We start from the raw sequence: 27,211 nt of genomic DNA on the forward strand, positions 1-27,211 counted from the left end.
TGCAAAATTCTATCATTGTTTGCTTGTTTTGTTTTTGTATGCCCTAACAGGTATTGACACTGAACAGCCCTGGTAACATGTATAATAGGACGAATTCAAGGAGATTGTGCACACTAACGAATCAAAAGATGGCATGATTTAATGGCTATGATGATCATCAATATCACTAAAATATATATTTACCACCGTATATGCCTTCTAAAATAGACTTGCAAAGTCTGTCTGCGAAAAGAGCACTAAGGAGATATTCTGGTAATTCCCTTGTCCAGATTTATTCATATTCTCACACTATTTTATTCATATTCTCACACTATTTTAAGTGATAAAAAAACTCAAAAAGTTATGATGCTTATAAGACCATGGGCTAATAATCCTGAATTGTAAAATAATAGTTGACACTAGTTAAAGAGGCTCTGTCACCAGATTATAAGTGCCCTATCTCCTACCTAATCTGATAGGCGCTGTAATGTAGATAACAACAGTGGTTTTTATTGTGAAAAACTATAATTTTTTAGCAAGTTATGAACAATTTTAGATTTATGCTAATTGGTTTCTTAATGCCCAACTGGGCGTTTTTTAAATTTTTACCAAGTTGGCATTGTAAAGAGAAGTGTATGACGCTGACCAATCAGCGTCATCACTTCTCTTCATGCATGTTTAGCTTGTTTCACTGCACAGTGTAATCTCGCAAGATCACGCTGTGCTGTCACATACTCCCACAGTAACTTTACCGAAGTGTCTTGAGAGTGAATAGACATCGCCTCCAGCCAGGTTGTGATGTCTATTCACACCCTCGACACTTCGGTAAAGTTTCTGTGGGAGTAAGTGACAGAACAGCGTCATCTTGCGAGATCACGCTGTGCTGTGAGTACAGCTAATCATGAATGAAGAGGTGTATGACGCTGATTGGTCAGCGTCATACACCTCTCTTTACAACGCCCACTTGGTAAAAAGTAAAAAACGCCCAGTTGGGCATTAAGAAACTAATTAGAATAAATCTAAAATTGTTCATAACTTGCTAAAAAAATGATCGTTTTTCAAAATAAAAACCACTGTTGTTATCTACATTGCAGCGCCTATCAGATTAGGTAGGACATAGGGCACTTATAATCTGGTGATAGAGCCTCTTTAAAACAGTATTCAACTCAATGTGCTGTTTCATGTTGAGGATATACCAAAGCCTGTCTACACAATTTAAAACAAATTTTTCTTGGTTGGGTTAATCTGTTTTTCTATTTTTCTAAAAGCTAAAGGGAAAAGGAGAGCATACTGGTGGGCTTTAAATCAACCCATTCTTTTCACAGAAAACCAAAAGGCCAGGCAGCTCCTGCTTGTAGGTACTGTTGTTTGTTTTTTCTTTGTTACTTTGATTTAAACCTGAGTATCCACAAGAAGATAGCATGAAAACATTACATTTAAAATATACATCACTATAAGATAAAAATACACTCTTGAAATTATTATACTGTACAACACATCAGCTACAAGTGCAAATATTTGAAATTTATCATCGTAGGTATTATAATAACCCATCTAGGTTCTTTTGGACGGTCTGGTCTTCTTTTCCGTTATTTGGTTTATTTAGTGGTTTATAATTGTTTTGGTATTCTTGAAGGATTTTAACAACATCATGATGTCCAAAGTGCATAGCCTCATCAATAGGAGTGTTATTCCATCTGTAAAAAAATAATGAGTAAGGTTAAAATTGAGCCCTCTTTTGCAAACCTGCAACAGATTTATTTTCATCACTGAACCCCACGGACCTGACAGATTCAGGTCTCAGCGCACGATACAGCTGCTCTTTATACAGTATACAAAGCAGCTATATCTCAAAAGTAAAAATTATTTTTAATAAAAATTATATTGAAAGTTGCACCAATCACACTGATATATATATACACACACACACACACACACACACACACACAATTAATATGTCTATTAATATGTCTATTAATATATATATATATATATATAATATATATAATATATATATAATATAATATATTGCTATAATATATATGTAACGTCTATGGCCGCGGACCGTCGTCCTGACACCCTCTGACGGCCGCGGCCATGGACGAGCGAGTTCCCGGCGGCATCTCCCTCCTGAGAGACGCCGGCACTCACTTCCTGATTCGGACACTGTCTCCCGCAGGGCGCGCGCACAGCCTTAAAGGGAATACTGCAATTAGCCCAGAATGCTTCAGGACTATAAACGGGGCTCTGACCCCTCGATCCTTGCCTGAGCGTTGTTGTGTTACCTAAAGTTTGTCATTGCAAATGGTCTCCTAGTGTTTTCCAGTTCCCAGTGTTACCCGTTCCTGCTGCCTGTACCCTATATCCCGTGCTACGTGCCTCTGTGCCGTCAAGAGTTGGAGTCGTGTTGTGCCCTCTGCTGTATCTATTGTGTCGCACCCTGCCGTGTGTCTGTCTATTGTCGGAGCCTCATCTTAGCCTGAATCTACTGCTACTGTCTACATTGTCTCAGGTACCCTTTCTGAACTATAGACATTGCATTGTACCTGGTTAGCCAGCTGCTATCCCGCTACGCGGTATGGCCCAGTGGGTCCACACCCCGCGCCGTGATAGTACGCTCAGGCCATGGTCATCGCTGGTCAATTCAAAGGCCTGTCACCCTCCCAAGCCATGCAGGCGGACCCGCAGGACCTACAAACACAACAGGATCAACTTCTGGTGGCAGTAGACTCCATGGCACTACAGCTAGGGGCGCTAGCTGCTTCCTTCTTTGCTCCTGTTCCAGCTTCTCCGATTGATTCTCCTGCTACACCTCCTGGCAGCGCCGGTTCTGATCCTCGGTTCACGCTGCCACTACCACCTCGTTTCTGCGGAGACGCAAGTGCATGCAGGATTTATCAACCAGTGTCATATCCACTTCACCTTGCACGCCAGAGCATTTCCCTCAGACGGCGCCAGGATTACCTTCATTATTTCTCTACTTGCCGGCAAGGCCCTGGCGTGGGCGAACCCAATCTGTGAACAACAGAGACCCGAGACTTCCAGGGGTTCGTGCAGTTATTCCGCACTGTGTTCGAGGAGCCTGGACGAGTCTCGTCGGCAGCTACTTCTATACTGAACCTTTGCCAGGAGGACACCTCTGTGGGCGAGTACACCATCCAGTTCCGGACCCTGACAGGAGAGCTGCCCTGGAACAACGAGGCGTTAGTAGCTTCCTTCTGGCATGGTCTGTCGTACGAGATCAAAGACGAACTAGCTGCTCATGATCTACCACCTACATTGGACGACCTAATTTTAATTGCCACCCGGGTGGACATGAGGCTCAGAGAAAGATCCCAAGAGGTTCGTCAAGAGAGAAGTCTTCCTAAGTTGGCTTCCAACTTCCAGCAACCCCTCTTGTCCTCTGTCTATATTGCGGCCTCGCAGGCCATGACGTGCGTCTGTGTCCCCAGAAGCCAAAAAACTCCAACACCTAGGATTGGTTGGAGAGACAATCCTGGGCGACACAGTATTTGACAGAAAACTCTCCTCCAAGCTGTTCATCCCTGTGACTATTGTTGCTGGCGAGAGGCCCCATCTGGTCTCTGCCTAACTGGACTCTGGCTCTGCAGCTAATTTTATATGCAAAGACCTTGTGGATCTTCTTCACTTGCCCACTACCCTTCTGGAGAAGCCATTGACCGTTGCCTCAGTAGATGGACTGCCGCTGCCCGACCCAATATTGTCTGTGACCAAGCCGCTCAGGCTTCAAGTGGGAGCCCTTCATTCTGCGCTCATCTCCGTTTGTCCTGCCCAAGATCGTCAACCACGTGCTGCTGGGTTTGCCTTGGCTTCGTCTACACACCCCAATCCTGTATTGGAACTCCGGAGAGGTTCTCCAGTGGGGTCCCAAGTGCCTCAACTGCTGTCTGGGGCATATCCATCCGCTTTAGCCTCCTCCGCATCAGTCATTTGTAGGGTTGCCCTCCTGCTACTCTCAGTTCTCAGATGTCTTCGACAAGAAGGAGGCAGAGACGTTGCCACCACATTGAGCGTATGATTGTCCTATTGACTTGGTTCCTGATTTGTCCCCTCCTCGCCGTAGAGTATACCCTCTCTCCTTACCTGAAACCCAGTCAATGTCTGCCTATATTAAGGAGAATCTAGAGAGGGGCTTCATACGCATATCCTCATCCCCGGCCGAGGCCGGGTTTTTCTTTGTCAAAAAGAAACACGGATCCCTCCGACCCTTCATTGACTACCGGGGTCTCAACCAGATCACGGTAAAGAACAGATACCCATTGCCTTTAATCTCTGAACTGTTTGATCGCATACGGGGGTCAATTTTTTTTTCCAAACTAGAACTGCGGAGGGCCTACAATCTAATCCGGATTTCTCAGGGTGATGAGTGGAAGACGGCATTTAATAATCGTGATGGGCACTACGAATACCTGGTTATGCGCTTCGGCCTGTGTAACGCCCCTGCGTTTTTTCAAAAACTTGTCAATTACATTTTCCGTGAACTCCTCTATGTCTGTGTTGTGGTGTATCTCAATGACATTTAGATTTTTTCCCCAGATCCAGTAACTCATCAGAGACATGTCCGCCAAGTTTTGCTTCGATTAAGGGAGAATCACCTATATGCCAAGCTGGAGAAGTGCGTGTTCGAGAGAAAGTCTCTACCCTTCCTGGGCTATATCATCTCCAATCAGGGCCTCAAAATGGATCCTGAGAATGTAAAGGCTGTCTTGGAATGGCCACGCCCTCAGGGCTTAAGGGCCATACAGTGCTTCCTGCGATTCGCCAACTTCTACCGGCTGTTCATTCCCAACTGCTCACTGACAGCCCCCATCTCTACCCTAACCAAAAAGGGCATGAATGCCAAGGTGTGGACACCAGAAGCAGAGGCCGCTGAAAGCTCCAACCTCCCCCTGACAGCCGCAGCCACGAGTCGGTAAGCGCTGGCCCCAGCCTCCTCCTCAGGAGACGCCAGCGCTCGCGTCCACTCTCCTCAGCCGGGTCCCGTAGGGTGCGCGCGCACGCTCATGCCAGCTCTTAAAGGGGCAGCGCGCCCACCGGACCTCGATGATGAACTTTGACCCGTGAGTACCCTGGACCATATAGTTCTATGCCTGAGCGTTGTTGTGTTCCCTAGTTTGTCTATGTGATGGCCTCCTAGTGTGTTTCCTGTTCCAGTCCCTGCCCCTGTACCTATACCTGTTTCCAGTTCCTGTTCCTAGCAATCCATACATTCCTGGTCTAGCACTGAGCTGTGCCAAAGTCGTGCCGTGCTGCATCAACGTCTGACCTTCTTCACCTCGCCTGACCTCCGCCTGCTGCCTAGTCCCAGCCGAGCCTGCCCTGCTGCTGTCCGAGCTTCCACAGGTACCTATAGAACTATAGACCCTCACCTGCTCCCTGTTGGCCAGCTGCCTTACTGCTAAGGCGGTACGGCCCAGTGGGCCCACAGACCCTTCGTGACAGCCGCGTTCAAGAGCTTAAAGAAGGCCTTCACGTCGGCCTCAATCCTTCATCATCCAGATTTGTCCCTACAGTTTTTGTTGGAGGTGGATGCCTTCTCAGTTGGTGCTGGCGCACCTCTGTTCCAGAGAGGTTCCAAAGGCAAGACTGTGGTATGTGGCTACTACTCTAAGCTTTTTTCTCCCGCAGAGTGCAACTACTCGATCGGGGATCGAGAGTTACTGGCCATCAAGCTGACTCTGCAGGAGTGGAGACACCTACTACCATGTTTCCCCGAAAGTAAGACAGTGTCTTACTTTCTTTTTATCCCCAAAAGCCCCACTATGTCTTACTTTCGGGGTATGTCTTATATTGGAAAAAAATTGTCGAATTATTATATTTTTTTTTTTCACAAACTTTATTTAACTGTTTTACATTTTTTTTTTTAGTCCCACCAGGGGACTTCACTATGCGATGTGCCGATCGCATATATAATGCTTTGGTATACTTAGTATACCGAAGCATTATTGCCTGTCAGTGTAAAACTGACAGGCAACCTATTAGGTCATGCCTCCGGCATCGCCTAACAGGCAGATGCTGAAGGCAGACCTGGGGGTCTTTGTTAGACCCCCGGCTGTCATGGAAACCCGACGGCGACCCGCGATTTGTTTGCGGGGGCGCCGATCGGGTGACAGAGGGAGCTCCCCCCTCTGTCAAACACATTAAATGCTGCTGTCACTATTGACAGCGGCATTTAATGGGTTAAACTGCCGGAATCGGCGCGCGCTTCGATTCCGGCAGTTGCAGCAGGAGCCAGGCTGTGTATAACAGCCGTGCTCCTGCCGCTGATGGAGACGTATGGAGAGGGGGGCGGCGCGGAAGTGGGCAGGAGGCGGCAATACCCCCGTGTTTCCCCGAAAGTAAGACATATGTCTTACTTTCGGGGTACGGCTTATATTAGCCGACCCCCCTGAAACCCCCGATACGTCTTACAATCGGGGGTGTCTTACTATCGGGGAAACACGGTAGAAGGCGTAGCTCATCCAATCCTGGTCTTCATGGACCACAAGAACATCACCTATCTCCAGACGGCCCAACGGCTGAACCCTCGTCAGGCCAGTTCTTCGCTCGGTTCCAGTTTGAGCTCCACTACAGCCCTGCCGACAAGAATGTGAGGGCCGATGCATTGTCTAGGTCATTCGTGACATAGGACACTGTGGAGTCCACACAGAATATCATTGACCCTTCCTGCATCATCTCTGTCAACCCTCTGCAAGTTAGAGACATTCCTCCCGGAAGGACCTTTGTACGTCTGGCAGACAGAGGAAGAATCCTCCTCTGGGGATACAGTTCCAAGCTGGCAGGTCACGCGGGTGCCCGTAAGACCCAAGACCTAATTGCCCGTCAGTTCTGGTGGCCCACGCTGCCCAACGACGTCACAGATTTTGTCTTCTCCTGTACGGTATGTGCAGCAAATAAAGTTGCTCACTCCAGACCAGCTGGTCTGCTCCAGCCACTGCCTGTACCCGATGCCCCCTGGCAACATATTGCAATGGACTTTTTCACAGATCTGCCTCTCTCTGCTGGATGCAGTGTGGTCTGGGTGGTGGTGGATCGATTTTCCAAGATGGCTCATTTTGTTCCACTGACTGGTCTGCCTTCTGCTTCCCGACTGACAGGTCTCTTCGTCCAACACATCTTCCTTCTCCACGGCTTGCCTCTGCATGTTATCTCGGATCGAGGGGTCCAGTTCACCTCAAAGTTCTGGAGAGCACTCTGCGGTCTCCTCGGTGTAAAGTTGGACTTCTCCTCGGCCTACCATTCCCAGTCCAATGGTCAAGTCGACAGGGTTAATCAGATTATGGAGAACTATCTGCGGCACTTTATCTCCAGGCAGCATGATGACTGGGTGCAGCTGCTCCCTTGGGCTGAGTTCTCTTATAACAACCATACTAGTGAGTCCACCACCTCCAGCTCGTTCTTCATTGTCTACGGCCAACATCCACGAATACCTCTTCCTGTTTCCACTATGTCCCAGGTGCCTGCAGCTGACTTCAGGGACTTTTTGCAGATATGGCAGCAGACCCGATCTTCTATTCTGCTGGTGGTCGAACGCATGAAGAAAAAGGTAGACACTAGAAGATGGGAACCTCCCCAGTTTCTTCCAGGTACTAAGGTCTGACTGTCTTCCAAGAATATCCGGGCTGAAGGTGCCATCTTGCAAGCTTGAACCTAAGTTCCTCGGACCCTTCGAGATTTTGCTGCAAATAAATCCTGTCTCTTACAAGCTTCGGCTGCCTCCCACCCTCATGATCCCAAACTCCTTCCATGTCTCCCTGCTGAAGCCTATGGTCCTGAACTGCTACTCCAGGACTCCTAGTTCCACAGTGCCTCGCAGCTCGTCAGGGGCATTCGAGGTGAGGGAGATCCTGGCCACCAGGAAAGTAGGAGGAAGGACTTTTTATTTGGTGGATTGGTGGGGATTTGGTCCAGAGGAGAGGTCTTGGGAGCCAGAGGAGAACATCAATGCTCCTGCCCTCATGAAGAAGTTTCTCTCCCACTCTGGCCCCAAGAAGAGGGGGCGTAAGAGGCGGGATACTGCAACGTCTATGGCCGCGAACCACCATCCTGACTTACCCCGACGGCCGCGACCATGGACGAGTGAGTTCCTGGCGGCATCTCCCTCCTGAGGGACGCCGGCACTCACTTCCTGGTCCGGACACTGTCTCCCGCAGGGCGCACGCGCTCGAGCGTGCACGGCTTTAAAGGGCCAGAATACTGCAATTAGCCCAGAATGTTTCAGGACTATAAAAGAGTCTCTTCCCTCTCGGTCCTTGCCTGAGCGTTGTTGTGTGACCTAAAGTTTGTCATTGCAAATGGTCTCCTAGTGTTTTCCAGTTCCCAGTGTTACCCATTCCTGCTGCCTGTATCCTGTATACCGTGCTACCGAGCTTCTGTGCAATCAAGAGTTGGAGTCGTGTTGTGCCCTCCGCTGCATCTATTGTGTCGCACCCCGCCGGGTGTCTGTCTACTGTCGGAGCCTCATCTTAGCTTGAATCTACCGCTACTGTCTACATTGCCTCAGGTACCCTTTCTGAACTATAGACATTGCATTGTTAGGCCAGCTGCTATCCCGCTACGCGGTATGGCCCAGTGGGTCCACACCCCGCGCCATGACAATATATAATATATATTAAGCCTTTAAATCTCCTGAATGGTAATGCAGACTTAAGGCCCTTTTACACAGGCAAATTATCGGGCAAATGAGCATTCACAGAAAACTTGTTCCCAATAATTGCCCTGTGTAAACAGGGCAACGATCAGCCGATGGACGAGCAAACACTCGTTCATCAGCTGATTGTATAGTTTTCAAATGCCTTAAGTATTATCGTTGTCGGCAGCACATCTACCTGTGTAAACAGGGAGACATGCTGCCGACATGATTGAAATGCATGGGGACGAGCAATTGTCCCCAATCCAGCCCCTTGTGAAAGGAGCAAACGAGTGCCGATCAAGGAGTTGTCTCGTTGATTGGCGCTCGTTTACACGGTCCATGTCCAATATCACCTTTATGTCAGTTTCCTATCTGCTGCAAAGAAAAGTGGTTATCTTCAAGCTAGTCTCATTATAATAGTAGATGGAGGATTGGAATGGCAGAATGACAACTCTCTTGTTCTTTTGATATGTCGAGAGAAACGTAGCCTAGACAACCTTGGGCACTTATCTATAACTCAGCTTTCTCAGTCTCATCTGCAGTCTCAGAACATATGATCACTGAGCTGTAACACAGCATTCTTATGGCCCTTTAACACGGGCCAATGATCAGGCAAATGAGCGTTCATACGAACGCTCGTTCCCAATCAGTGCCCTGTGTAAATGCTCGTTCATCGGCTAATTGTACTCAGTGCATAAATACAGCACCAGAACCAAGCTCAGTACATAAATAAAGCATCACAACCAAGACCAGTACATAAATACAGGACCAGAACCAAGATTAGTACATAAATACAGCACCAGAACAAAGCTCAGTACATAACTACAGTACCAGAACAAAGCTCAGTACATAAATACAGCATCACAACCAAGACCAGTACATAAATACAGCACCAGAACCAAGATCAGTACATATATACAACACCAGAACAAAGCTCAGTACATAAATACAACACCGGAACCAAGCTCAGTACATATATACAGCACCAGAACAAAGCTCAGTACATAAATACAGTACTAGAACCAAGCTCAGTACCTAAATACAGCTTCAGCACAAACACAGCCCAATTTAGTGCAACCCCTGCAATATAGGTTTGTACGGTGTAAAACTACAGCTCCCAGCATGGCCCGAACAATGGTAAGGATATGCTGGGAGTTGCTGATTCAGAAAAAAAAAATCATACCACCCATCATCTCGCTGCAGATCATACAGTGACTACAGTACTGATTAGAGGCAGAATAAACATTTACATTAAATGACTTACAGCTGACGTCTTCTCAGATTCTAGTTCTTTTTCTCTTTTCTTCTCCATCCGGTCCAGACCCCTATGATGACTTTTCCCATTAACAGAGATACAATTCTCATGGTGCCACACACTGCCCCCTAATTATAATAGCACCATACACTGCACCTTTAATAATAATAGCGCCATACACTGTGTCCCAGATTATAACAGCATCATACACTGTCCCACACACACACACACACACACACACACACACACACACACACACACAGTTCCCCCTGTAGATAGTGCCCCCATACAGCCCCCTGTAGACAGTGTCCTACACAGAGCCCCCTGTAAACAGTGCACCACATAGAACTCTGTGTGGACAATGCCCCCCAAAAATCCCCCTGTAGATATTGCCCCCATAGAGCTCCCTGTAGATAGTGCTCCTGCATAGATCTCCCTGTAGATAGTGGCCCCATAGATCCCCCTGTACATATTAGCCCCTGTAGATAGTGTCCCACCTACAGCCCCCTGTAGATAGAGCCCCCTATAGATAGTGCCCTACATAAATCCCCCTGTAGATAGTGGCCCCCATACAGCCCCCTGTAGATAGTGCCTTCTCAGAAGAGTGGAAACTGCTTCAGATGCAAATGTGGGATCAACTCCTTATTAATGCCTATGGAATTAAAATGGGATTTTATAAAAAAAACTATATATAACTATATAAGTTTGCTATCACCGTAATCGTATTCACCGGTAGAATAAAGTTCATGCATAATTTTTACCACACGTGAACGCCGTAAAAACGAAACGCCTCAAAAATTTATTAAGGCATCGCTGTTTTCTTCCTATTCCACGCCACAAATAATTTTTTCCCAGTTTCCCAATACATTATATGGTACAACAAATGGTACCGATAAAAACTACAACTCGTCCCGCAAAAAACAAGCCCACATTTGGCTATAATGACAGAAGATTAAAAAAGTTACAGCTTTTTAAATTGGGAAGGAAAAAATGAAAACGAAAATCCAAAAAATGGCTTGGTCCTGAAGGGGTTAAATAATGATATATTGTTAGGCGTGGCCTTGAAATGGTGGCGAGGGGATGTGCTGTGTGAGAGCTCCGTATGTGCTAATGCTCCAGCACTTTCATAAGCACTGCTTTTCTGCCTAATCTCCCTCTCTGATAGTGGGGAAATTTAAGAAAGCTGTTGGGACCCCTCTCTGCACTCGGCAAGCGTCTTTAGCTGGAGGATAACACAGATTCCTGACAGACGCTGCGACCGGCGGTTCTCCCAAGATGGCGCCGCCGGACCATGTGCGCTCACCTGACGCCACTATACTCACTTCAGGGACCCCTACACAGATCAATCTGCAGGTCCCTGGCTGCTCCAATAGTCCCCCGGTCTCCACCGAGCGATGACTCCCTGGTGGCTTCTTCTTACTCTGCTACTACAGGTACTATGGAAGGGGATGAATTACAAGCTTTAAAACAGCACTTGGCGGCCATGCCTACTAAGATGGATATGGGGGTTACATTCAGCGCCTTGAAACCTCATATACGACTGAGATTCAGTCTCTGACTACTAACTTATCTAATTTAACTGATCAGGTTCAATGCATTGAAGATTATGTGGCTGACCTCTCCACCCAACAATCTACCCAGCAAGGTCTGTTGAATCGGAATTCCCAACAAATACACATGCTCTTTAACCCCTTAGTGACTAAGCCTGTTTTGGCCTTAAGGACCAGACCATTTTTTTCAAATCTGACATGTATCACTTGAGCTGGTAATAACTTTGAAATGCTTTTATTTTTTTAAGCGATTCTGGGATTGTTTTCTCGTGACACATTGGACTTAGTTAGTGGTAAAATTTGATCGACACATTCAGTGTTTATTTATGAAAAACACCAACATTTTGAGGATAATTGCAAAAATTAATTTATTTTTTTTATTTAAACGTATCTGCTTGTAAGACAGGTAGTAATACCACACAAAATATCTACTATTTCACATATGTCTACTTTATGTTTGCATTGTTTTTTGAACGTCCTTTTATTTTTCAAGGACGTTACAAGGCTTAGAACTTTAGCAGCATTTTCTCACATTTCCAAGAAAATTTCAAAAGCCTAATTTTAGGGAACGGTTCCGTTCTGAACTGGTTTTGAGGGCTTTATATACTATAAACCCCATATAATTCACCCCATTTTAAAAACTGAACCAATCAAAGTATTCAAAACAGTATTTAGAAAGTTTCTTAACCCTTTAGGCGTTTCTCAAGAATTAAAGCAAATTAAAGGTGAAATTTACAAATGTATTTTTTTTTGCAGAAAATCAGTTTTAATCCATTTTTTTTCAGTAACACAGAAGGTTTTTTTTACCAGAGAAACGCAACACAACATCTATTGCCCAGATTCTGCAGTTTTTAGAAATATCCCACATGTGGCCCTAGCGTGCTACTGGACGGAAACACAGGCCTCAGAAGCAAAGGCACATCTAGTGGATATTGGGGCCTTATTTTTATAAGAATATATTTTAGGCACCATGTCGGCTTTGAGAGGTCTTGTGGTCCCAAAACAAAGAAAACACCCCAAAAAAGACAACATTTGGCAAACTACACCCCTCAAGGAATTTATCAAAGGTTATAGTGAGCATTTTGATGCCAGTACTTTGCTGAATTTAGTGGAATTAGGCTGTGAAAATTAAAATCTAAATTTTTTCTAATAAAAAAAACGTTTTAGCTCAGATTTTTCAATTTTCACAATAGCTAAAAGAGAAAAAAAAAACACAACACTTGTAAAGCAAACTCTTTTGAGTACGGCAATACCCCATATGTGGTAATAAACTGCTGTTTGGACCCACGGCAAGCTCAAATTTTGCTTGATTGTTTCTTGTTTCTCAGGTGCCATGTTTCATTTGCAAAGCCAATGAGAGGACAAAACAGTGGAAACCCCCCAAAAGTGACCCCATTTGGGAAACTACACTGCTCAAGGAATCTATCTAGGGATATAGTGAGCATTTAGAGACCACAGGTCTTTTGCAGAATTTATTGGAATTAGGCCGTGAAAATGAAAATCAATATTTTGTTCCACTAAATTGTAGAATGTCTTCATTTTCACAAGGGTTACTGGAGAAAAAGCACCCCAACATTTGTAAAGCAATTTCTCCCGATTACGGCAATACCCCATATGTGGTCATAAACTGCTGTTTGGACACACGGCAGGACTCAGAATGGCAGGAGCGCTATTTGGCATGCAGATTTTCCTGTATTGGTTTTTGGCCACCATATCGCATATTCAAAACCCCTGAGGTACCAGAGTACAATGGAAGCCCCAAGAAGTGACCCCATTTTGGAAACTGCACCCCGTAAGGCATTTATCATTTGCCTGGACAAGACAGGGCTAAGAAGTGAAGAGCACATGTGCATTTGAGGTCTATTTAGGTGGTTTTACAGCATTGACCCACAATTGCAGGGCCCTGAAGTCAAATAGTACAACAAACCCCAAAGTAGTGACCTGCATATTGGAAACTACACCCCATAGGGCATTTTAAGGGGTGTAGTGAGCATTTGACCCCACAGGTGATTCTACATTAGAAATTAGTGCCCAGCGGATGGTGCAAAGTTAAAATTGCAATTTTCCACTGATATGCCAATTTAGTGCACAATATGTTGTGCCCAGTTTGTGCCACTGAAGACAAATATCTCATAAACTGTTAAGCCAGTTCTCCCGGGTATGGCAATGGCATATATGTGGACGTAAACTGCTGTTTGAGCACGTTGTAGGGTTCAGAATGGAGGGAGCGACATTTGTTTTTCGGAGTGCAGATTTTGCTTGGTAGTTGTTCTGTTTGGGGTTTTACTGGTATTACAGTTTATAATGTGGGGGCATATGTAAGCTGTGCGGGGTACATCAGGGCATAATAAGACGGTATAATAATGGGGTAAATAAATAATTCATATATGTGTGGCCAGTGTCGCACTGATAAATGGCACCCAATCTTATCAGCTTTTGGAACACTCTGCATATTTTTCGTCGCCATATTCAGAGAGCCAGAACTTTTTTATTTTTTCTCCACTGGAGCTCTGTGAGGGCTTATTTGTTGCGGGACAATCTGTAGTTTTTATTAGGACCATTTTGGGGTACACGCAATTTTTTGATCACTTTTTATTCCATTTTTTCGGCAAGCAAGGTGACCAAAAACCAGCAATTCTGACAATGTTTTTTTTTTATTTTTTACAGTGCTCACCCTGAGGTAATAAAATACATTTTACTTTATTCTGCGGGTCAATAGGAATATGGCGATACCATATGTATATTTGTTTTGCAGCGTTTGCACAAAAAAATCCCTTTTTGGAAAAATAATTAATTTTTTGTCACCATATTCTGAGAGCCATAACTTTTTATTTTTGCGTTGCCAAAGCTGTGTAATGGCATTTTTTTGCGGGACGGGTTATAGTTTTTATTGGTACTATTTTGGGGTACGTGCAACTTTTTGATCACTTTTTATTCTATACTTTAGAAGGGGGAAAAAAATAGCAATTCTGGCATAGTTTCTTATCTATTTTTTTTGCGGTGTTCACCGTGTGGGAAAAATAACATTATAGTTTTATATAGACAAAAATTTGGAAATTGAATCCAGCGCTGAGTCCTTTTGGGTCTGTTAAAATAGGAAGCTTCTTCCAAGTTTTATTTGCAACAAAGTTAAAACAACAAATGTAATGAGTACGGGTATTCCCAAGGTACAATAGAGGGTTTTAGCAGTGTGAGGCACCGCTTGACATGGTGACAGGAAAGTACCATGACGTAACTGTACTTCATGGTGCCTTAATGCAGGGCAAACCATGAGGTACAGTTGCGTCAAGGTGCATTAAGGGGTTAATGAAGAGGATCATGAAAATAGGAACCGCTGCAACATTAGGGTGAGAGGGATTTCTGAAACTATCCCCCCTGTGCAACTCATCCCTACCTTGCAGAAAATGTTTACCTCTATAATGGGCCTGCAGGCTGATAATGCTTTAGAGATTGATAGAGCTCACAGAACACTTTGTCCCCGTAATCTGGACCTGGACAAACCCAGAGATGTGTTATGCCGTCTCCATTACTTCACTATCAAAGAGAATATTTTGCGCAAGATCATGGGGACATTATACTGGATGGTGCTAGGATCCAATTGCTCTCAGATCTGTCCAGAATTACTTTGGATAAACGCAAAGCTTTACGTCCCTTGTTGGGGGTATTACAAGAATGGGAGATTCCCTATTCATGGGGACATCCATTTCAGCTCCAAGTTCGTAATGATGGTGCCTTGTTGTTCGTCAGAGATCCGGACGATATACATACCTTTTGTGCTTATAATGCTGGGAGAGCATGATGTGCTAGTGTTTGGTTTGGCATGCAGAGCAGCCCGCCTTAGCTGACAGTATGGGCGTTACAAATAGGCTGTGATTCGGTGAGATATGCTATTCCTTGTCGACTGGCACATTATTCCTCCATGTATTACACATAGTACTGACAACCCATGTACTATTCACAGCACTGACCCCCATTCATCACATTTATTTTTGATTACATTACCACACACAGTTTTGACATTTATGTACCACTCACAGTTCTTTTATATCATATATTCACCCCTTTGTACTACACTAATACTGACACCCATTTATCGCACACTTGTGTGCAATGATAGCATTTAGTTGCCACTCCCCTCAAGACTAGTGGGGTGGCTACCATTACTTAATGCACTCTCCTTCTGAAGCATTTTTGACCTGTCTGCGTCCTGCTGGGAACGGGTGTTTACCTACGCACTTAGTAAGTATGGCCTTTTCTGTGTTTTTGAAGTTTATCTATGTTCAATTTTTTCTACCTTTTGTGCTGATCTCGACTTGCCGGGAGTCACGATTTTGGATTGGCCTTATGTTTCACCTCCTTCTCAACGCGCAAGATTGCGCCATCGTGATCGCTCACCAGTAGCTTATGGAGGCCGGCAACGAGGGCGTCTTGCTGAACTGGAGTGATTACCTGACCTGATCTTCTGATTCTCCCAAGCGTCGTCTCTCATCGTACTGAGATCACATTATTGCATGTTATGTTGCTATAATAATTTTTTCTTTATACTTAAATGTCTCTCGCATGTGATTGACTATGATTTATGTATAGTCTGAGAATGGTATCCTTTTTTTTTACAAATTGCTTACATCCGCCGATGGTTACTGTTCTACTTATAGCACTATTGGGTTTCTGTCGTTCCTTTATATTTACTCTGTTTATATTGTGGTAGATATTCCTTTTTATGAGTTCTTGATGTTGGCAGGATCTTCGCCTTTAAATGTTTGGAGGGTTATCTGACCTCACTGTTACATATGCTGATAAGTTTCAACTGTTTCACTTAGAGTGCTGGAGTTCGTGTAGACCACTTTCTCCAGCCTTTCCGGACACTTCCTCACTTAGGGCTGTATTCCAGTGTTGAAGTACGTTTTGTGTTTCTTCCTTGATTTAGAGTTCAGGGAGAAAGTGCTTACATAGCGCTGATTTGATTTACATTCTGTATGTTTTACTTTGTTTTCTTGTCCTTTTGTTTTTCCCCTTGTTATACTAATGGCGCAGTTTAAACGAGGCACCCTAAATGTTAGGGGTTTTAACGTCCCGGAGAAACGATCTAAAATTCTGTATGGCATGCATAAATAGGGAGTACACCTCTTATTCTTACAAGAGACACATTTTAAAACAGGCCACATCCCTCTACTGACCAATCGTTACTATCCTTCCTGGCATCATAGCACAAACCCTTTGACGAATTCCAAGGGAGTTAGTATTGGCATCCACGAGTCACTTTTGCATAAAGTTCTGGGGACACGGTCTGACATAGAGGGGAGATATTTGTTTCTAAAGATGTCTGTACGTGACAAACTTTTTACTTTTGCCAATTTTTATCTTCCTAACCAGGACCAGGCATGGGTTTGCAGGTCCTTTCTCAGGGAACTGGAGCAGTTTGTGGAGGGTCTGGTGCTTGTGAGCAGAGACTTTAATCTTACGTTTGATTGCCGACTTGACACTTCCTCATGTAGGAGCTTTATCCCTAAGTCTCACTTAACAGGCTTGTCGAATTATACTTTTTTTTTCTCCACTGCATAACATGTATAGTCGCTTAGACATTTTCCTGATGAAACATCATTTACTCACATGGCAGCCTTCTTCTACTGTAGGAACGATGTTGTGGTCAGACCATGCACCAGTGCTCTTATCCTTGACTTTTCCCAACTCTGTAAAAAATTTCTCAGCTTGGAAAGTCAATGATAATCTATTGCGTGGCACATTTTGCATGGCTGCTCTTAAAGACACAATACAAACATTCTGTACTACTCATGAACATGATCAGACACCTCTGCCATACAGTGGGAGGCCTTGAAGTGTGTTGTCAGGGGTGTACTTATACAACACGGCTCTTGCTTGAAAAGAGAGAAAGGGTTTGCCATCACTGACCTCATAAATCGGATAAAATCTCTGGAGTCTCGGCACAAGCGATCACGTTCTCCTCAGGCTTTTGCTGATCCCACTTCTGCACTCGAATCTCTACGATCCTTGGTGGATCAATCATATACTAGATTCCGTGATCATATGCGCCAACATTCAATTGAGTTTGCAGACAAATTTGGTAAACCCCTAGCTAAGTTACTACACCCAAGGTCGCAGGCTACATATATTCCTAAGATTATCCCCCCACAGGGTCCTGAAGTATGCAATCCCACTGCCGTTCCACCTTGTTTTCAAGATTGCTATACGGTTATCGTTGTATAACATTAGAGGCCACTTTTGCGACATGCCAGTTCCTGCTCTGGAGGAGAAAATTGATCAATATATTCATGAGACGGCACTGCCGACATTGTCGGCAGAGGACGTGTCAAATTTGGATTCTGATTTCTCAGATTCTGAGATCCAACAGGTAATCAAGGACTTTCCGTTAGGCAAATGTCCTGGACCAGACGGTTTTAATAACTGCTTCTACAAGACTTTTGGAGAACAACTAGCTCCGTTTCTACTCAAAGTATTTAACTCCATCTCACTCTCATGCCCTTTTGCTTCTCGGTCTTTGGTAGCCCACGTAACACTCCTTCCAAAACCTGGTAAGGAACCCACAACTTGTCCTAATTTTCACCCCATTTCTTTAGTTAATCTGGACCTCAAGATATATGCCAAAATAATTGCCTCTCGCCTTTCTCCTTTACTACCCTCTATGGTACATGATGATCAAGGTTGGCTTTGTTAGGGGGAGAGAGGCTAGAGACAATAGAAACAAGTCCCTTCTTCTGCTGTCCTATGTTCAGAAACGTGGAGTGCCAGCTGGTTTATTGTCCATAGACGCTGAAAAGGCATTCGACCGGGTCCACAGATTGTTCCTTCACAGTGCTTTAGCTCAGATCGGTCTTGACCCTAATTTGTTGGAAAAGATTATGGATCTTTACAATAGACCTCTGGCCCATGTACATGTCAATTGTAACCTCTCTGACTCAGTGGGTATAGCGATTGGCACTAGACAGAGGTGCCCCTTGTCACCCTTGTTATATGTACTTACCATGGAACACCTGGCTGTGGCATTCAGGGGGAATCTCAACATTCATAGCATACATGTAAGTCCCCATTCTCACAAGCTGGCACTCTACGCAGATGACCTCCTGCTGTATATTACGGATATCTTGATTACATTGCCATCATGGATGGTGGAGTCTCAGCTGTTTTGTCAGCTTAGTAACTTCAAGGTCAACTACTCCAAATCGGAGGCCTTGAATGTTTCTAATGCTGGATGCTTTGGCTGGGCATGTCGCTCAAACATTCTCTTTCAAATGGCGTACTATTTATCCCAAATACCTGGGAATAGAAATTCCTAAACAACATGTTGACTTATTTACTCTAAACTATACCCCTATCCTTAAACGAATGAGGATTTTGAAAATTATAGCTGCAAACGTATGTCCTGGTTTGGTCGCATAAACGCTGTTAAAATGGATGTTTTACCCAAATTTTTGTACGTATTTCAGACTGTCCCCATTATGGTTCCCTCATCATTTTTTCGCAAACTTAACAGAGCCATTAGCAAATTTGTATGGGGTTCATCCAGACCACGCATTCGATTCTCGGTTCTCTGTTGACCTAAAACGGATGGAGGAACTGGATTAACTGATTTTGCACAATTTCACATGGCAGCAATTCTTATGAGGGTAGCAGACTGGTTTAGATCGTCGGTCAATAAGCAATGGGTCAGGATTGAGAAAGAAATGTCTTCCCTGGCCCTAACTTCGCTCCCATGGTTAAATAGCTCACATAGATGGACGGACTCACTTCCATTGTTAACCCAGCAATTTTTGCTGGCATGGGATCGCATGCTTCAAACCACAGACCTTTCACATAGACCAGGCCCTCTCACTCCACTTTTTAACCCTGCCTTTCCTCCTGCAGTTGGAGCAGCAGATTTTCTGAGTTGGCAGAGATCAGACAATGTCTGCTTAGCAAAAACGATATATTTGAATGGGGAGCTCCATCCTCACAGTGTTTTGGCGAATGATTGCCCGGAGAGGAGATTGGGATGGTTGCCATATCTACAACTAAGATCATACATATCTTCCATGGAGGACTGTACTGTACTCTCAGGATAAGACTCCTATGGAGTCCTTTCTACATCAGTCTTCTTCTCCGTCTCATTTGCTCTCTTCATTCCGCACTTTCCTCCAGTCCTCTTTTTCTCTAACACAACTCACTTATACTATGTCTTGGGAAAAAGAACTTGGACTTCAGATTTCAGATGAAGATTGGTAGAAGGAATTCATACTTACACATAAACCCCCTACTTCATGTTTTGCACAGGAGAAGAATTATAAAATTCTCACCAGGTGGTACAGGTACCCATCTCTTTTGCATAGGTTTTTCCCCTCTGTGTCAGATCTTTGCTGGCATTGTGGGAGGGCCCACGGGACTATGCTACATATTTGGTGGGATTGCCCATTATTCATTATTGCATCCGTTTTGGAAAACAATATCAGACCTCTACAATAAACTTACAGCCTCCACAGTTCCTGCTACTCCTGTAGCAGGTCTACTAACTATTATACCAGGGACGCTTTCCGGCCTTAAAAAGTGTCTTCTTAGACATTTCCTGACTGCAGCTAGAACTGTAATTCCTCGCCACTGGAAATCCACACAGGTTCCTTCCCCATGTGAGTGGGTTGTGGAGGTAAACCTTCTTATGAGAATAGAAGAACTTACAGTATGTCAGATGAGCAGGACAGTTCTGCGAGATTTCTCTACACTTGGGCCCTATTGGTTGAGTTCCGAGACGGTGATGACCTTCCTCGGTGGTTAGTAGGTGTTGATTGAATTGTTTTCTGTTACGTAATAACCTACAGTGAATACTGAAGTGACTTCAGTTGCTCCCTTATTCCTCCCCTCCCTCTTCTTATTATTGTTTGTCTCCCCTGTCTGTGTATTGTCTTTTCTTTTTATTTCCATTTTATTCTGTAATCTTGGATTATTGCAGACTCCTATCTGATGGAATATTTGCCATACATATTTTGTATTACGAATACATTGTTTTTGTACTTCTTCTACTTCCATTACTTCACATATGCGACTACCGCACAATTTGTATGCTTGTGCTGATACTGCTTATCTTTACACTTTTGGATTTCCTTGTTTTAAAATAATAAAATCAATAATGAAAAAAAATAAAATTAAAATAATGATAGGCTTGTGCTGGATAGCTGGGAGCAGTATTGTGTTAGATTACTGGAAGTTGGCTTGTGCTATATTATCGGAAGCTGGTTTGTGCTGGATTATCGGAAGCTGAACTGGTCACGGGCACTAGACACGGATACTGGACTCGTCATGGACACTGGACTCGTCACAGACAGCAGTCATGGATAATGGACTAGTCACAGACCCTGGACACGGACATTGAACTCGTCACGGACATAGGGCTCGCCACTAACACTGGGCTCGACACAGACACTGGGCTCGACACAGACACTGGGCTCGACACAGACACTGGACTCGACATAGACACTGGACTCGACACAGAAACTGGACACGGGAATGAACACGGATACTGGATAGTCACAGACACAGGTTACAGGGAACTAGATACAGAACCTTTGCAGACTAACTTTGGGTTAGAACTAACATTGCTCAGGCACTGGGAAAAGGGGCAGGGTCACTTATAAGGGTCAGGGTGCGCAGGGATAAGCCGGGGACAACTGTACTGGTGCAAGCCCTTTAAACATTGACACCATCGCCCGTGCACACCCTACGGGATAGACAGGGAGAGGAGGCAGAGAGAAGAGCGCGTCGGCGAATTGTTGTACTATGCAGGTAGCTCTGACATCACAATGCTTGGGTTTCCAGGGAAGCCACGTCATTTGTGTTCTTAACAAGCATTTTTGAGGTTGTTGGTCCAAAAAATAAAAGTAAAAAAGGGTTTGGGTATACACTAGAGATGTCTGTATGCTTAAACTTTATTGCATTGCTGGTTTTTGCAATTGACCGATATTAAAAGGGAGTACTAAGGTAGGATATTGCCAAGCAAATATTCTACATTCTTTTGCTTTTTGGAGGGTTGTTGGTAAGCATGTTTTTGACACATTCAAATGGCATGCCATTTCAATTCACTTCCATATTTAAACCTTGACTGGTGTCTGTAGTCAATGATCTTAAGTAGCTTGGGACTCACTATCCAAGTCTAATTGATATAGAAAGTACCTCAGGGCCAATTTACAAGCCCTCGGATTTCTCCTAGCGGATCATCTGGAGATTTCTATCTGGTGTTCATTTGTTTTCTGAAAAGGTCATCGAGCTAACTATCGGCTTAGCTTTGGGAATTCAACAAGCTTACCTGTCGTGCAGAGGAGTTAAAATATCAACAGTGGCTTTAAGTGCTTTCAGATGTGGTGGCCGTCTGTAAACTGCTCTCACTTGATGGTCCTGGTATATCTTGCAGTTGAACTCACCGGCTGGAGTTGAAAGTGGATCGAACATTGATTGAGAAATAACCTGCAGCTTTTGGGGTGCCCCTCCAACTTAGGTGGTATAAGCAACTGTCAGTTCGCGGTTACAGCAGAATAGGAACTGCAGGGGTCTGGGCCACCACTGTAGGCTGCAAAGTATCAAATATAAGCTACAATCCAGCACGTCAGGAAGCAATCTTGAGAACTTTCTTATTGAAACATTAAAAATCCACCCAGAAAATCCACACCTGGAAGGAACTTTTATGTTTCTATAAAAAAAAGTCCTAAGATTGCTTCATGAAGTGCTGGATCATACCTTTTGTTTGCTACTGTGGAAGATGCCTGAGCCAGGGCGAGGTCAGTGACCTGGAAAAATCTTTTGATTTTACTACAGGTAAAGTACACTGCAAAGTATCCAGACAAGTTGACCACTTTTGCAGACAATGAATAAGCGGTTCCTGATTAGATTCTTGTTTCTAGATTCACCTAATGAGATGCTGCAAAAAGTCCTTCGGTGTTAGGTCCCTGGTGGAATCCATTTTGAGGCCAAATTATACTGTCACGAACCTGGCAGGACTTATTGAATCCGTTTTAGAGATAAGGGTTAGCGCTAGGAGTGTTGAGAGACAGAGTTTAACAGGCCCCATGGTCTTTACCAGGCACCACTGCAAGTTAGTTTGGACCTGCTTAATTTGGCTAGTTGGAGACAGACAGATCACAGTATGAGGATGCAGAGCCAAAACCAGATTCAGTAGAATTTTCAAAATAAGACTGAGGTCAGGGCCACAGGCAATGGTTCATAAATGGAGTCACAAGTCAATGTCAGAAAATGAATAGACAATCACAGGTACAAGAACAAGAGTGCTGATGTCATGATGGGACCTAATACTCTGGCACCTGTTGGTGCTCAGAAAGAGCCTTATAAGGGCAGTTTAATAAAATCATATGACACCAGAGGAAGGTACTCTAATTTAAAGGTAGTTTCTCATGCTGACAACTAATGGGAGCTCTGGCATGTATAACCGCACACCTACCATTTGAGGCAGTTCTGGCATGTAGTAATGCACTTTAACAACTAGAGGGAGCTTCCGGTGTGTATTACCACAGGGTGACCAATGTAGAGAGCTCTGGCACTGGAAATGGCTGAAAGATGAGGCAGGGGAGAGGAGCAGAATATGCACAGGAGCTCGGACTGTCAGACACGGTAAGTAGGCGCTTGGCACTGTTTTGCTACAGTAGGATGGATGACATCTTTGTGCCGAAGGTTTTAATTACTTGTTAAATAAATCATATATTGACAAGGTTCTGCTTTTATAAATTAAGCTGTGGCCGAACCCCCTTTTCCACGCATATGTTATCCTCATATTACAGGGGTATTAGTTTCAGAGAATACATTTTATTTTTTTGTTCTTTCTGTATAAATTACTAAAGTTTTTCAAAATTACGGCTTGCTGTCATTCATTAGGAATTTTCAAAGTTCACTCCCAGTGCTCATGTGATGGACACACAGGTTCAGGACTAATTACAGTTACACTATATGTATCAACGCTTTTTTTTATAATGAACCTTGCATCACACATGGATAGATTTATATTTTAGCGCTATTTTGAGAACTGTTACCGCAGTAGCTGGTGATACTCAAATACAAAGAGACATCGGACTCAGTAACAATATTCAGGGTAAGGCCACACATAATGTCGGCTTTTCAGTTGTGCGTCTGAAAAAGCCTGTGGCATGCGGTTGTACCGCAAATCAGTGTGGTTTTCAAAAATTTGTTTCTGTATGCACGTTTTTTCATGCAGATTGTTTCCCTGCAAAAATGTGCAGACATAAGCAAACATTCGAAAACCACACTTATTTGGGAAAAAAATGGATGCCTGAGCAGTTTTTGGTCGCACTTCGACCAGACAGCTACCGCTAAGTGTGGTGTTACGCTTCGGTAACCTTTTCTGGCTCAAACTGTTCCAGCAGGATACGAGGAATCTAAAGATTATACACTTCCACAACTGGTTTCAAATCTTTAGCTACACAGATATGTCCCCTACACATGTAGCGGAAAATATCCACTGCAAATCCACCTGCGGATTTTGCCGCAAATCTGTGGTGAATCTGAAGCAATATCCGCATGTGTAACATGCAGATTTTAGTGAAGAATTTTACCTGTGAAGAATTATAATATTACATCTAAAATGTATTGTATGTCTGTGATTAGCTCATTATGAAGTATTCTCATTGTATGCTATCGGCTGAATCAGAGTTATTATCATATTGTAAATGATTGGCCGAAATAAAGCCTACACCCCTTTTGAATGATATTATTGTAATTGTTTGATTAAAAAACCTCAGAGGAGTATTTTTGAGCATACAAGCAATGTCTGTGTCTCTACTTCTCTCCGGTATATATCAATATAATCTATGATTTGGAGCTGGATAAATCTCCTGGAATGAGTGTAGGTTGAAACACTCGTCTAAATTTCAGTCTAATATATTTTGAGCCATGATTTCCTCAACATTACACACACCTCCCTGTTCCTGCCTCCAGCCCAGCCCTAATGTTTCATCTCATCTGACTGCTGCAGCCAATCACAAGCTGCAGCGGTCACATGGGATGAAACATCATTCCAGGAGGCCAGGCTGCAGGACATCAGAGGGACGCGTTGCCATGGTTACGGCCAAGGTATGTATGAACTTTTTTTTTACTACCGCTGCTTTCCGCAGTGGAAATTCCACCTAAAAAACTGCACCATGTGAATGTGCTGCGGGTTCTAGGTCGGATATGCTGCATAGTTTTACACAGCTCATCCGACCAGTGTGAATTCTGGCCGTACTGCAGATGGGATTTGTTCAAATGTTATCTACATTGCTGGTACTAAATTCTGCTGCGTATTTGCCATCAGTAAATATGTGCGGAAAAATCAGCAGGTAATACGCAACGTGTGCAGGGGTCCATAAAAGCATCAAAATAGTACATCCTTTTCACTAAGGCAGTATTTTCTAAAACTCACCTGTCTTTTGGGAAAGGGTTAACTTTGCATGCCTCTAGAAGAAAACGCACAACTTCTACATGGCCTGCATTTTAAAAGAAAAGAAAAAAGGAATTAAACTGAACATTTAATATTGCTTTCAGTTAAAAGTGCATTTGTGTGTACAAAGGAGCCAATTATGTATATAAAGTAAATTTATTCAAAAAATTACTATGTCATTTAAAAGCTACTTATGATTTATGTTTATTTTAGGTGACAAGTGTTATTGAGTACTATACCACATCATTTTGAATTTGTATAGGAATGTTTGTAAAAACAAGAAGAGGTGTCTTGTATTTCAAGGACAAAAAAATATTATTAAAAACTGTCAGCCTTTTTTTGGTGCTTATATTGTCCTAAATGGCGCAACATAGTTACATAGCAGCATAAGTCATTTACCTCAAGTGTGACAGTTTTCCGTTTTATTGTGGTGTTTAACTTGTTACAAGCATGTCCAAAATATATAAAGCATACATTTTGTGTAACATTTTAATATTAAGTGAGTATGCCTAGTAGGCACTCATAGCTAGGCTTTCCTGCACACAGGGCAAAGATTCAGTTTGCTGCCTTAGCCCTACGATTAAATACCCTAACCCCCCTTCTCAGCTATGCCCCTGTTGCAAACTAATTTTGAGAATTTGGTACATTCCTATAAGTGTTGGAAAAATAAAAATGTTTCATTTGTGTCCCTATATGTGTTCTCAGAGACATATAAAAAATGAAAGATGACATACCTTCTGCGGATGCTACATGCAATGCTGTACGAGAATCATAGTCACGTTGCTCCATATCCATTGACGATAGCGCAAATCTATTAAACAAAACAAATAGTTGTTTAAAGTAAAATATTCCCAGCTGAATCTATTGCACCGAATTACCTATAAACTTGACCTGCACATAGGCAAAATTATATATGACTTTTAAAATATTTTTGTATTGTTTTAGATAACATACAGATAGCCTAATAACTAAGGTTCTTCGCACTTCTATATCACATTGTTTTAAATATCCAGTGATCTATCTATCCATTGATATATCTATCTATTGCCAATAGCTTATGCGAACAAGGCAATTGGCTCAGAAATGTATTTATGCTATGTAAACTCTATCATATAAAGCTTAATAAATGTTTAATTAATAAATTATTTCATTAATATATTCTATATAATTTCTAATAAACTGCTTCTAATATTTTCGTACATAGACTGAAGGAGCCCTTACAGCAGTGCAGGGAGTCTGCCATTTGCACAGGTCTGCCATTTGCATGAGCCCTAACTTTATTTCTTAATCACATTTTTGGAATTTTAAAATTAGTTATTTCTGCTCAGTCTTCTACTTCTGGTTTTGAAAAGTTCTCCATAAACACCTGAATATCAAGAGAACTTTGTTGGCACTCTGACCTGAATCCTGTACACATCATAAAAGAAGAAAAGGTTGTCCAGCACTCTTGTAGCATAAGGCTGGCTTCACACGTTGCATTTTTGTTGTGTTTTTAACACGTGCTTTTTGTTTTGGTGGACAATGCAAAAAAACACACAATGTGAACCCAGCCTATCATTTTCCGTTTATTGGGCAATCAGATCAAACATATCCATGTATCCCTACTTATGCGTTTCAAGCCCACATGGCTGTTAGTGATAGCATAAAGAAAATTCACCAAGTGCACAAGCGCCAAGCGGCTCACATGATTCTATGTTTAGTGCATTGTACACAAATTCCTCTGGATAGTCAGCGACGATTCACTGCAGAGAAATAAGAGTGAAGAAATGCGTAGGGCTAGGAGGGTTTAGACGGACACAGTAATTCTAGCCTTGTATACCCTGCAACAAATAAATAGGGGGAATAACTTATCAAGCAAATTGGCGAGTGGGGTTACTGGTCTACACAGCAAATATAAAACCCAAATAATAATAATAATAATTTAAAAAAATAATTTATATATATTATATATATATATATATATATATATATATATATATATATATATATATATATAAACGAAGAAATAGACGCAGCACTCCAAAAGTAGTTGCAAAGATAGTGGTTTATTCACCCATGTACAGAAATAGCTACGTTTCAGTCTTCTCAGCAGGACCTTTGTCAAGCTGAGAGGACTGATTGCTGAGAGGACTGAAAACGTACATTAATAGAAATTTGACACATACTGAACATCTGGCACTTAAACAGTTGGCCGATAAGGATCTAACGATCAAACCTGCAGATAAGGGGATGCCATAGTTGTTATGGATACCTCCCTTTATCTGCAGGAAATGGATAGTCAGCTTAGTGATACCAATATCTACACTTTGCTATCAGGGGACCCTAAGTTCACA

At 43.2% G+C, this 27,211-nt stretch overlaps 1 protein-coding gene across 1 annotated transcript in view; it reads right to left on the reverse strand.

The window, feature by feature from the left end:
* Nucleotides 1-1,096: 1,096 nt before the first annotated feature.
* The window catches only part of GLS (glutaminase), a 413,780-nt gene continuing 387,665 nt past the window's right edge, over nucleotides 1,097-27,211 (reverse strand). Inside the window, exons 16-18 of the mRNA XM_075829939.1 lie at nucleotides 25,613-25,689; nucleotides 24,861-24,924; nucleotides 1,097-1,676 (exon numbers count right to left, since the gene is read on the reverse strand). Of these exons, the coding sequence (XP_075686054.1) occupies nucleotides 1,520-1,676; nucleotides 24,861-24,924; nucleotides 25,613-25,689 (298 nt within the window). The 3' untranslated portion in view covers nucleotides 1,097-1,519. The remainder of the gene's footprint in view (nucleotides 1,677-24,860; nucleotides 24,925-25,612; nucleotides 25,690-27,211) is intronic.

The sequence above is a fragment of the Rhinoderma darwinii genome, chromosome 6 (genome assembly GCF_050947455.1).
Source record: "Rhinoderma darwinii isolate aRhiDar2 chromosome 6, aRhiDar2.hap1, whole genome shotgun sequence".
In the NCBI taxonomy this organism is placed as follows: Eukaryota; Metazoa; Chordata; class Amphibia; order Anura; family Rhinodermatidae; genus Rhinoderma; species Rhinoderma darwinii.